Here is a 12,439-nt window from a genome sequence, read left to right as displayed (position 1 = left end):
GTGCCAGGTCCCCCATCAGGACAAACCAGGCTTCAAGAGAGCAGCTTCCTCTGCACTAGAGCAACTTTACCTTCCTGCACTCTCAGCCCTGACACACGGATCTGACACAGCTATCTGTTTTCTGTCTCTATGGTTAAAAAGCCCCTGAGCTCAGGTCAGGCAGCACCCAAAGCCAGCAGGGCAGCTTGCTGCCTGTGGCACAAACAGAGCTTTGTTTCGCCTGCGTATCAAAAATACACACTTTCAATTATTTAGTCCTTTAACAACAAATACATCCTGTGGCCATTGGAAAGTGGCCCAACATGGAAGCTATAGGTGAAGCAAGGGAGCAGCCAGAGTGTGGACTGACGAAACTGGTCTGAAGGACATAAAAGCGGCCCCTTGTTTTCAATGTGGAATGCTTTTGGCTAGCTTCATCAAACAGAGTTTGAGTAATTGCTCAAGTTAAAGTGTAACCAGGGGTTTAAAAGATAAGGCACTGCTCTGGTCCAACCAACCAGAGACCTTAAACCAAAACCATTTGAGTAAGAATTTTTGGTATGAAAAGGCCTCAATTCAAACCCACCAAATGCTGACAGCAGTGCCAAGGCAGCAGCTGGTGCTCCGTAACCCAGCCATGTTTTCCCTTTTCAAAGGCACAATACTCATGGAAAAGGGACTTACATACACTCTGCTGCTGAAACTCCTAATAGCTTTTAGGGATTTGTGACTTCCTGCTGGAAATATACTGAAACAATTAAAAAAACAAACATAAAGATCCCAAGCCTCAAATCTTAGCCAGGAATCCTCCCAGGCACCACCAAGGGTGTGTTTTAGGCTGGCACGTAGGTAGCAGAAGCTGAATCTGTGCTGGGAGCCAGCAGCTGCTACAAGCTCACCCGCTGCACATTTTAAGCCTTGATTCACTCCCACTTCCCTGCCCGTGTTCCCATCACAAAGGTGATAAAGCTACCAGCACAGCTCAGTGTTATTGTTCAAAGAATGCACTGAACCACTCGTTAGTAAGAATGGCTACATTTGCTGGCACTGCTCTGGAGGAGGAGGACACCAAAGGTAAAATAAATCCAGCATGAATTCAAAGCCCAGGATTTGTTACTGAAACAAGAGGAAGGGGAGTCACGAGTCAGAGGAGGAACAGGAAAGCAAACCCAAAGCCTCCCTGAGCACCACAGCCCCTACTTTAAGTAAACCTCCATGCAATGACTCCTCCATGCCCAAAGCATAGCAGTGGTTCTCCTGCTGACAGCTGTGTGCCTTCCATGAACACAGGCTCAAGGACTGAAGTGCCCCTGCAGCGTGTCAGCATTCAGGTCCATCTCACATCACCTAAGGGAGCTAACCTCCCCTTCAAGTCGCAATACAAAAAGCCCTTTTAGTCCTTTCTCAGTGAGGAGATCAAAAGTAGTTTTAAGAAGAGCATCAGCAACTTATGCATCGCCATCTCCACGGAGGACAGCTTTGCACAGAGCTGAATCCACCCATAAAAGAGCATCTTCTTACCCTGGAGGTTGGCATGTCCCATATGGCCAAACCAAAATAGTCTTCTTCCAGGAGATTAAGGTGGTCACAGACTTTCTTAAGTAGATCCTGCCCCTTGGCATGTTTCTGCAAAGACACAGAAGAGATTCCAGAGGATAGGCTGCTTTTTGTCTGCAGAACAGCAACAGAATCAAGCAGTAGACACTACAAAGAAAGGTGAAAAGCGTCGACTAGCTTGAAATCAGGTTCTCAGACAACCAAGTGCTGATTAAACGACAGCCAACGTGGGACATGAAGCTGCTGCAGTCCTCCATGACAGCCCCCCTTTGGAGGCTCAGCAGCTTCATGAAAGACCCAGGGGCTCAGAACAAAAGGCCATCATTTCCACAGCCATTTCCCCAACCCCATCCGCTGATTAAACCTAGCTTCCCTATTTTTGCCTTATACACTGAAAGCTGCTCAGCACTCAACTTCTTGCCTCCAGAAATACTCTCTGAGTATCTCCATCTACTCCTTCTTCTTTTCTTTTTCCAAAATCCTGCAGAAGTGATGTGAATGAGCTGGCCCTAGGAACTGATACCCTTTTAGTCCAAAGCATGAAGAAAAACATCCCTAAAGGCACAAAACTATGGTAACCAAAAGCAGCGAATTCTATTGGAGGGTTTGGTAAAAGAAGTGCAGTTCCAGTGACGCCAAATAAGCTTTACTAATGCATCACTTGTGCTGGCATCTCTCCTTTTAGCCATATTTGCATGGCAATTGATCAAAGCCCACAGCTGTGTTTTATTCCAGCCCTGTGAGGCTGTTAGCACACACTGCAGCTCTACAGCTAATGCACTTCATGTGTTAGCCTGGGATACTTCTCAAGGAACTGGCACTTGAAGACATGTAGGAATTAAAAGCTTTCTATGGCTGTCAGCTGGAAGGATCGTCTGAAAGCACTTATTCTCTTTGAATAAAGGCACTGGTGCTGGTCTTTGCCTACACATTTGCAAATCCTTCTTAATTAAGACCTGAATTCTCAAAATTCTAGATTAGAATTGCAGAATGGTTGGGTTGGAAGGCACTTTACAGCCCCCCATCCCAACCCCTGCCATGGGCTGGCTGCCCCCCAAAAGCTCAGGCTGAGCAGAGCCCATCCAACCCAGCACCAAGCAGCTCCAGAGATGGAGCACCACAGGCTCAGGGCATCACTGCCTGTGGATAAAGAATTTATCCTCCCATCTAAGCCAAATCTCCCCTCTTTTAGTCAAAAGCCATTTCTCCTTGTCCTATTACTGTCTGCCTGTGCAAATGGTCTCTCCCCTCATTATAAGCTCCCTTTAAGTACCCGAATGCTGCAATGAGGTCTCCCCAGAGTGTTTTCCAAACAAGCCCAGCTCCCTCAGCCTGCTGTCTTCGAAGGAGAGATGCTCCAGCCCTCTATAAGATGATACTGGCATCGAAACCAAGGGTACTCGTGCAGTTAAGAGCTGCTCATCGATAGCAGCCGCTGCCTCTCCACTGCTCTGAGCCCACTGCCATGCTGTGCACATGCAGGATGGCTGTGCCAGACCAGCACAGCAGAGGGGCTTCCAGCACCACCCTGGCACACAGCAGCTGGCTTTTTTGGGGGGCTACACCTGAAATCCCCAACAAACACCCAGTGCTGCAGCAAGGCTCAGTGCTGATCCTGCTCAGCAACAACGGCTGTGCTGTTACACAAACTGCCAGCACTGACCTACTTGCCCAGGATCACCCGAGGTGACGCTCCCACAAGGAGCCCTGTGCCCAGATACCTTTTAGCCAGTGGGACGAGGAAAACAAGCTGGTGGATGTGTGGTGAGTGCCTGATTATTAATATTCTGGGCAAGCACTTCAATACTGAAATAGGCATTTCTGCTCGCTTTTTATTGCCCTGACAGCAAGGCAGCCCAGCGAGAGAACGCACAAAATAAAGCAGAATAAAAGCCCTTTGCAGTGCTGTAAGTCAACATAATAATTTTAAATTGTTTACTGCAAACATATTCAAACCCTGAGCTAAACGCAGCTTGTTTTTCTTTACATCCAAGCTACGGGAGATGGCCAGCAGCCTGACAGTCAAAGGCACTGTGGGTGAACAGAAAAGCACAGATTAACATGACAACACATTTTATTCAGATGAAAGAGGCAGAAGATATTTAGACAATCCCAACACGGCACAATAAACCCAACTCTCGTCTGGTATGAAAATGAGAGAGAAGATGAGCAGCAAGAGGGGTAACATTCTTCTGAACTTCCACCCACCTTTAAAAACAAGGTGCCTGGAAATCACAGAACAAGAAACAAGACCAACTGCTGGGGTGAAATGCGGAGATTTTCACAACACACTGAATAAGTTATGGCAGCTTGCAGCAAGATGGCTGTGCAGTAAAGGCTGTTGTGTAAATCACTGGCAGCAAATTAGATCCCCATTAAATAGCGGTGGTGGTAGTTGGAGGAGAAGTGTAAAGAGAAGAAACAAACTCTGCATGTACTTACATCCACAGAACACTCAAAGATGGTGTCATCCAGCAAGACAACTTTGCAGTACATGTTTCTGTGTCTTCTTATGGATCTCTGGGCAGCTTTCAGATCCTTGTCTGCTTTGGGCTCTGCAGCCTCTGGCTTCAGCTCTGCCTCAGCGCTCTCCTCCTTCCCTTCACCTCCTTCCTTGCCCTCGAGGTCTTTGCTGTCCGATTCCTGCTCTTCCCTCCTCTCCTCCTGCGCAGGCTGAAAACCCCAGCACATCCACACAGCCAGTTAGATGGGGCAAACAAAAACCCAGCCCATGAAACAAGCACTGCACCCCAACGTTTGTTATCAGCCCAGATGCATAACCCACAAAGGAGTGCAATAAGCACACTGAGCAATGGTAATCTGCACAGTGCTTCAAGTCATTCTCTTCATTTAATAAATGATGCAAAAAAAAACCAAAAAGGGGTTGATTAGAGAAATTGGGGCAGGTTAGATCGTGCCAATTTTCAGGTCACCAAAAGGGGAAGTCACCTTTCGGCCCTGACAACCTCTCCCTTTGCCCACTGAAGCACTTCAGGAGCCAGCTTAACTCACTCAAGTAGCAGAAAACGACACAGTTTGGGAACAGAAGAAGGAAGGAAGTGGTGTTTTTTTTCTTAAACAGCCATTTCAGCAGGTTAAATGAGTCCACAGCAGGCTCGAACAAGTGCTGGAAGTGCCCCAATGTGGCAGAGGAAGGGAAAGCCAAACGCTGGTCTGAGCCGGTGGTGAGCTGTTAATTCAGCCCATCGCCTCTCATGAAATCACAGCCAGGCACAGCTGCATGCAGGCACTGCTGGCTGTGGTATTTAGGAACTCAATAACGTCCACAAGCCGCTGACTTCTGTCCCAGCAGGGCTGGGATAATAGGGAGCAGAGAATCAAAGCTCGTAATGCCCGTCGGTCAGCATTTATCAAACAGGCAGCACCTCGCACAAATGCTTTCACGGCAGAAATATCTGCAGAGTGTCACAGTTGAAAAAGCCACCAACGTCAATCTGAAATAAGAACTAAAAAAAAGAAAAAAGCCCTGAATGCTTCGTCTGAAACGGCGCTTGCTGAAGGAAGGCTGTGGGTTTGCTCTCTGCGCACACTCACGTGCAAAGCGAAGTTAAACAGAGAAAGAAATCATGCATTTCCTCCCAAAAAAGCAACTTCAGGGCTGAAACTGAATGTAAACCTCCAGCTGCCCAGCATGTCCCAGCCCTGGTAATTACAAAGCTCTAACAGGGATCATCCCCTATTTTTTACAAGCTCAGGAATTTGGAAAAATAAAACCACGTTACCTGCTGCCTTCTTTGCAACGCTGTAAACTTAAGGAGCTGGATTTACAACTACTGCCTACGGCTGGGAACACTCCAACTCAGACAGCATTTCTCAAAAAGTCTCTAAAAGCCCAGAGTTTGCAGTTCAAACGTCACACATCACTGCACACCACTCAAAACCCAACAGCAGCAGTGCACATAGTTCAGATTTTACCATTAACTTGCTGTCTCCATTGACACACATAGGTTGGTTGGGCTTTAGGAGGTCCCAGGAGCTGTGGTCCCCGCCTTTCTGTAACTCCAGGCAGCTAGACTGGTGCCCACAGGGCTATATCGCCCCAAGATCCCACCAGGGAGTAAGAGAGGCCAACTAACAGCCTAAATGAGCTGCTGCTTAGTGAATGTCTCATTGTGGCTATCTCTCCCTTGGTTCCTACCATGCTTTAGCTGCTAGGAGCTGGGATCAGCACATGTGCTGTGCAGAAACCTCTATCTACATGATGCTTTTATAGAAAACACTTGTATTTGGCAACTGCAGCAACAGCCCAGATTGAAGAGATGACAAAGACCTGAAATGCCACAGTTAAACCTCCTGGAGTCCAAGAAACCCTCCCATAGGTTCACATTCTCTTGCAGTTGCCTCCTTGTACCATTAACCTGCCTTTATTCTGCACACACCAAGGGCATCCAAATGAGAAACTGCTCTGCTGAGAACGATGAATTCAAACCCAAATTCTTGAGGGTATTTCCACGCCTCAGCAGAGCACTGAGCCAGTGCAGGGTGTTTTAAGATATGCTTTGAAGAGTGAGTACAATCTCAGGTGGTTGGCAGTATGGTTTGAGAGCGGAGCAAGCTCTGCAATACATGGAGATGACAAAGAGACTTTGCAGCATCCCAGGGGTTTTTCTTCTCTAGCTTACTATCAATGGATAAGAATTGTTCTATAACTCTGCCTAAGCACACACGCTGCCAGGCCGAGCGGAGTGCTTTACCTGCGTTTCTGCACTGCTTAAGGAGTGGAGGTCAAGAGATGGATCTGTCTTCAGCTCCGGTTCGGGAGCCGCAATCGGGGCCTTCACCAGGATCTCCTCCTCCTCGTCAGGGTTGGCTCCTACCCCTGAGTCCTTCTGGTCCCCTCCACCCTCCTTGGGCACATCGGTGTCTCTGTCCTCCTCAGATACCTGGGACTTGGGCCTCCTGAGAAAGGAGGAGAAGAGGCGGGACAGACCCCGGCCCTCGGAGGCACGGCGCTCCTTCCGGCCCTGCTCCTCAGCCGTGGGTGTGTTGCCGTTGGATGCCTTCTGCTTGGGTCCCGACCCCTGCTCTGGGGACGCCTCCTGCTTCTGTGTGTTGGCAGCCCCTTCCTCCTCCTTCGCCTGCTGCCGCTCTGAGTTTTCGGGGTCTGCCGCTGGGCTCTTCTCTGTTGTCATGGTGGTGCTGTAAGAGAGGTGTGAGAGGTCAAACACTGCGGGTAGGAGGGCCGAGCGGCTCCATGCACAAGCAGACACAGAATCACAGAATGGCCAGGGTTGGAAGGGACCTCAAGGACAACGAATCTCCAATCCCCTGCCACATGCAGGGCCACCAACCTCCACATTTCATACTAGCCCAGGCTGCCCAGGGCCCCAACCTGGCCTTGAACACCTCTGGGGACAGGACATGACCGCCCTGCCCTGCTGATTCCAGTCTACAAATTAAGGCAACAAATAACTCATTCTGCTTGTTTTGACAGAAAACAGCTCTATGGCTGCTCACCCATGCATCCTTCACCACTTGGACAACGTTGGCTAATGCCCTGGCATCACATCTACAGCTGGGCAAGCAAGAATGGTTAAAATCTGGGAACAAGGCAAAGGGGAAGCAGAGCCCACATGGCTGTCCCGAGGTTCACTCCTTCATGAGTCCCCTTCCCCTCTTGCACAGTGCCTGGACGTGGAGCAGATGAGGACACACACGTGATGAGATGTTCTTCCTCCTACCAAGCCATGCAAAAATCCCACACGGCCCACAGGGGCTCAGAGCACTCACAGCATCCCCCTGCCCAGCTGCTATGGGAAGGGAAAATCTGCTGCTTGACACAGAGCCCACCCAGCCAACAGGAGCCGTTGTTAGATCAGGAGCTGCATACCCACCTGTGTTCCTCACATCTACATGAGCCTGAAACAGGCTGCAGAACCTCAAAATGATCTAAAAAGGGGAGTGCAAAAATAGGACCAACTGCTGTGCTCGGAGCTGTACTTACAAACACCACCCTGCCCAGCACAAGGCAGACCCAAAGAGCCTGAGAGCACTTTGGGATTCATGAGATCTCTGCGTTGCACCATCAAACATCTGAAAAATTTAAGACTAAAAGGCTTCCAAACAATCTCCATAATGGAGAGCAGATTTCTTCAGAGCTGTGTTATTAAGCTGATGCAATGTTTATTTCAACTTTAGCCTGGGCTGTTGACACAAAAAGATGGAAATCACATGCGGGGAATATCTATTTAAGGTATAAAGAGGCCCTAAAATAATCATGCTTTAGAGAGGATAGAACTAATCTTTGTGCACTGCATCACATGCATCTGCAGCAATAAATTGCCACTGCTTACGCAGAGCAAATAGCATATAATCCAATATGCCTCCCAATCCCCCAGCCCAAACCTCAGCACACAAACATTGCCACAGAGCACAAACTTAAGGAACGCGTTAAGATGGCACCTTCCTACGTATCGGTGCAGCCAACAATCTTAATTTAGCTCCAACTAATTGTCAAAATAAACAGAGTGCTTAAAAGACAAAAGCCTCCCCAGCTTTCCAAAGCTCTCTAACCTTGCATTTAATGCAAAAGCTTAATGTTATTGCTAAAGCTGTGCTTTATAACAAAGCAGCATTAGGGACCTGCTCTGACTTTCCTTCCCCAGCAATGCACAATGTCTGAGTTCAGCAATGCTGCTTTTCCACAGGGGACCCCTGGCAGCCTGCTGGGCACTGCAGGCAGCAGAGATGCAACCATGGGATCTGACCATGCAGCAGTGGAACCCAGGGTTAAGCTGCATTTGGGAAAGGATCTCTGAAACCCCCCAGATCCCATCCCCTCACCCAACCACAGCAGCCAACTCTGGGAATGAGCCACGGGGCTCGTTTGAGCCTGGTTTTGCAGCACCAGACCATATGCAGAGCTGCCCACGCAGTGAGCTGGTGGCCAACAGGTTGGCCACGAGATATCAGTGGCCAAGAAGGTCAGTGGGATCCTGGGATGCATTGAAATTCAAGAGTGTGGCCAGCAGGTTGAGGGAGGCGATCCCCCCCCTCTGCTCTGCCCTGGTGAGGCCACGTTTAGAATAGTGTCCAGTTCTGGGCTCCCCAGCTGAAACAAGACAGGGATCTCCTATGAGGAGTCCAGCGGAGGGCCACAAAGGTGATGAAGAGCCTGGAGCATCTTCTTTGTGAGGAAAGGCTGAGTGACCTCAGCATTCAACTTTCAAAGAAGTCTTGCAGGAGTTTGTTTTTGCAAGGTTAAGGCAGAAAAGGCTCCTCAAGAAGGCTGTGGAGTCCCAATGCACAGAAAGGTGCTGACAGATGCAGCACTCAGCCAGCTCCCTGCCATGCTGCAGGACTGCCCTATCCTGAGCCCCAACAAACCGCCGAGCACCTGCTGCCCAACAGGATGCTTAGTTGCTGCTTCCCTCTGTGTTTATTTTGAATAAATGCATTTGTAAGAACCGTTACCAAAACACGTTTGAAGTGCTCTGCTGTCTCAAAAACAAAAAGGCAGAATCACGGCTCTGGAAATCAGGAGCGAAGGTAAGGGACAGCAGGAGAGAAGCCTCAGCAAGGCGATAAACAAGACAGCCTCCAAACAAACACTTCCTGTGGATGTAGCTTTCTCTTTTTAATCACTAACATCTCTGGAAACAGCCTGTTTGCTTGCCTGGATTTCAAAGCAGCCACCACTGTGCGCTGCAGACAGCACTCATCCCAGCGTCTGAAGGTGGGACCAGCCTGACTCCAATAAACATCTCCACATCTTTCCTCTGCCCCCCAGGAATGGCGTCAGAGCTCAGCTTCCCTCGGCCAAATCCCTCTCCCAGGGCAGGGGATGTGGAGATGGGCACGTAGGAGCACTTCCCTTCCCTGCCCTTCCCAATAAACACGGAATCGTGGCAGTGAGCCACCAGCACTGCTAACCCACAGAGTGCACTCGAGCATCTTGTTGTAAGAGCTGAGCCCTGCCTGGGCTGGCAGCTGCCTGTCTGCCTTTCAAGTTTTATGCTCAGAAATGCTTTCAAGCTCTCAACCCAAAGCAGTGGAGCTCACAAGACACACAACCAAGAGGCCGCGGTACTCCAGGAGCCCATTCCTTCAATCTTTGTTCAACAGCATTTTGTTCCCATGCAGGAAATCTACAGCAGAACTGACACAAAGAGCCCAGTTCCTGCTCTGCTGCTCATTATTTAGACAAGAAGTGGGTTTTACACAGTTTCTCCAGTGCAGTTCTACCAGGTTTTCCAGCTCTCTAACGCTGGATGCAGAGGGACTCATTCCTGGTTTTGCATTTAGCACTGCTGCTCAGCTGCACTAACTGCCATACCTGCCACTGATGGGTTTGAAGAGAGGTTTCTGGTCCAGTGGAGAGAGGGCATTTTATGCTACAGGAATGCACAAAGCATAGAAAAATTCAGATATGGTCCCATGCTGCCTTTAGAGATTGCTGAGTAAACACCTCACCAGCACAGCGTTCACGTGTGGATCTGCATTTAAGCATTTCAACGTTTAAGAACATCCTATTTCAGACAGGAAGTCTACAGCAATAGGAAGCAATCAGAAGAAAACTTCATTGCACATGGTTACAGCGGGTCTTCTGGACCTAGCAGCCCTGCAATCAGACCCTCAGCCCCCCAGATGCCCCAACCCCTCTGCCCTCACAGCTCACAGCCCAGCTTCCACCCAAGGGCCCAAAGCATCACTGCAGGGAGTACAGGCTTCCTTCAACCTACACTCACCCTCCTTCTCTTCTCCAAAATCCTTTAAACAAAACAAATCCCAGCCTTGCAAGGAGTAAGTTGTCTGATTGCTTATCCTGCTTCTAGTATACACATTTTTATATGATGCTTGGTAGCGTTTAATGAGCAGAGAGGGGGTATCCACCCTCAGTTCCAACCCACACAGTGTGGGCTTTCCTCCTGCAGATGTTGAAAAGAGCAATCCCTCAGGATGGACGCAGCTTTTGGGTCCATCCCTCCCATAAGGCTTTCTTTTGTACCAACTTTCCCCTTTCTTCCTCTCACCACCCACCAAAAAATCTAAGAGTCACTTTTTGCATGAGGCACAAAGAAGTTGACTGCCTTCAACCAAGCAGAAAGACGTGAGCTTGAAGCTGTGGCCAGGTAAGAGGAGATTGCAACTGCAGCCCACAGCATAAAGAAGAAAAAGGAGAGCCCCAGCAGCACTGCATTTCTGAGAACACAAACCGTCCTGCAGTGCTGCCACACACCACGTAACTACAGCCCTTTGCTAGAACACATTGCCTGACCCTCCCACCCAAAAATGTGAGCCTTCACTGAGCACCACAGCTCCACCACAGCTTGGAGATGCCAACAAGAGAGACACTTCAGCTCAAAACAGAAATCCAACAGCAGCAGCAGCAGCAGCACTTCTGTTTAAGTGCACTCTTTCCCATTTTGCAATGCATGGAGAAAGCACACAGCTCCACTTTCTCCACATCCCTGCAGACAGTGAACACAGCCCTGCTGCTGCCTGCACACCACGGTGTGTTCTGGGATGGAAGAGGAGAGCTATGAGCAGGACGTGTGTTTGAGTAACACAGCCCATAGATGATTGCTGGTACCACTAGGAAAGCACAGCAGTGACTGAGCAGGTTAACCAAAATAAGAAATTCAAATGCCTCTCAACAAACACCCCTAGAAATGGGAACAACTTTAAGCAGCAGAACCTCTACAGGACCACTACTGAGGCTAAGGGAAAACAAAGGTCCAACAAAGGGACAAAAAGAACCATGCCATAAATAACTGCTTTTGCAAAATCTAACATCTTTTATTAGAGGCACGGTTAGCACTGAGTATCTCCTATCCCTCAGCTTCTGGTGCTGATGCTTTGGGTCCTGAACAAAGGAGATGCCTGCAGTAATGTGAGATGGGGGGGGATTTGCCTGGGCACACAGGGAAAGCAGCCACAAGGCAGATGGCACATTGGAACCGCCCGGATTTAATTCTCACCAGACCAGCCCTCATAATCTACTGTATGTCAGCAGCACCGTGCCCCTCTTTCATCTTCTGGGAGCGTACAGCTTTCCTATTTAAATGAGGGCAAAAAATAGTAGCTTACCATCTGCTGGAAACAAATCATTTATGTCAAATTGAAGACCAGGCTTAAACAATGACCTGACTAAATGGAGCAGTAAGTGCATTACAACGGAGCAGAGCCAGAGCCCCTCCCCTATATCCTCAGAAGCCCTCCCAGATGCTGCAGCTGGACGTCAGCATGCAGGAAGTCATAGGCTCTGCTCATCAGCAAAGCACTGAAATTTAAATGAAAACACCAAACACGTGCGTGCTGCTCGAGCCCTGTCAACAGCAATGGGTCCTGAAAGGCCGCCTGCTTGGGATGTGTTAAGAGAAACTCGCTTGAACTTGGAAGAGATGGACCAGAAACTGAGCAGCCAGTGGATGGATGTCTTGCAGAGGCCGCCAGCACCATCAGTCTGCTTCTATGCTATCCCTAATGCTGCAAGACAGAAGCAGGTCGGCAGCTTGCTAACAGACAGACTGTCAGGATAAGACAAGTGTCACTTCCTATTGTGCAGGAGTGACTCTCAGGACTCCTTCAGCCCAACAAAGCAGAACCAATGCCATCCTGCCCTGAGCACAGGGTGAGTTCTGCAGCTCTCCCCAGGCAGCAGCAGGTCTGCAAGGCATCCGATCCCCTGCAGTGGAAGCAGCCAGCACAGCTTGGGAGCAGCTGTTGCACTGTTAACCCTGCAGCCCTATCTGCCCAAGGAAGGGAGGGGCTGAGCACCCATCCCCACCCAGCACCCACGCCTGTGCCTGCAGATAGCACCCAGTCCTGCAGAGCACGGCACGCACTGCACGGGGCCAGAACCCAAATCTCAGCATAGAAAAGCATCCTGGTCTCCTAAAGCAACAGTTACACAGAAATGAGCAGAGATCTCCAGTGGCTG

At 49.3% G+C, this 12,439-nt stretch overlaps 1 protein-coding gene across 23 annotated transcripts in view; it reads right to left on the bottom strand.

Moving 5' to 3' along the window:
* EPB41 (erythrocyte membrane protein band 4.1) overlaps positions 1 to 12,439 on the bottom strand; it is a 75,061-nt gene that overhangs the window by 38,029 nt on the left and 24,593 nt on the right. For 21 of the 23 annotated variants that reach the window (XM_048969186.1, XM_048969185.1, XM_048969184.1 and 18 more), the window contains exons 2-4: positions 6,252 to 6,696; positions 3,979 to 4,209; positions 1,501 to 1,605 (exon numbers count right to left, since the gene is read on the bottom strand). In XM_048969186.1, coding sequence (XP_048825143.1) covers positions 1,501 to 1,605; positions 3,979 to 4,209; positions 6,252 to 6,689 — 774 coding nt within the window. In that variant the 5' untranslated portion in view covers positions 6,690 to 6,696. The remainder of the gene's footprint in view (positions 1 to 1,500; positions 1,606 to 3,978; positions 4,210 to 6,251; positions 6,697 to 12,439) is intronic. The other 2 variants (XM_048969198.1, XM_048969197.1) reach the window with 1 other exon arrangement.

Source organism: Lagopus muta, chromosome 23 (genome assembly GCF_023343835.1).
Source record: "Lagopus muta isolate bLagMut1 chromosome 23, bLagMut1 primary, whole genome shotgun sequence".
In the NCBI taxonomy this organism is placed as follows: Eukaryota; Metazoa; Chordata; class Aves; order Galliformes; family Phasianidae; genus Lagopus; species Lagopus muta.
Note: the sequence above shows the minus strand (reverse complement) of the source record. Positions and strands in the feature narration are given on the sequence as shown.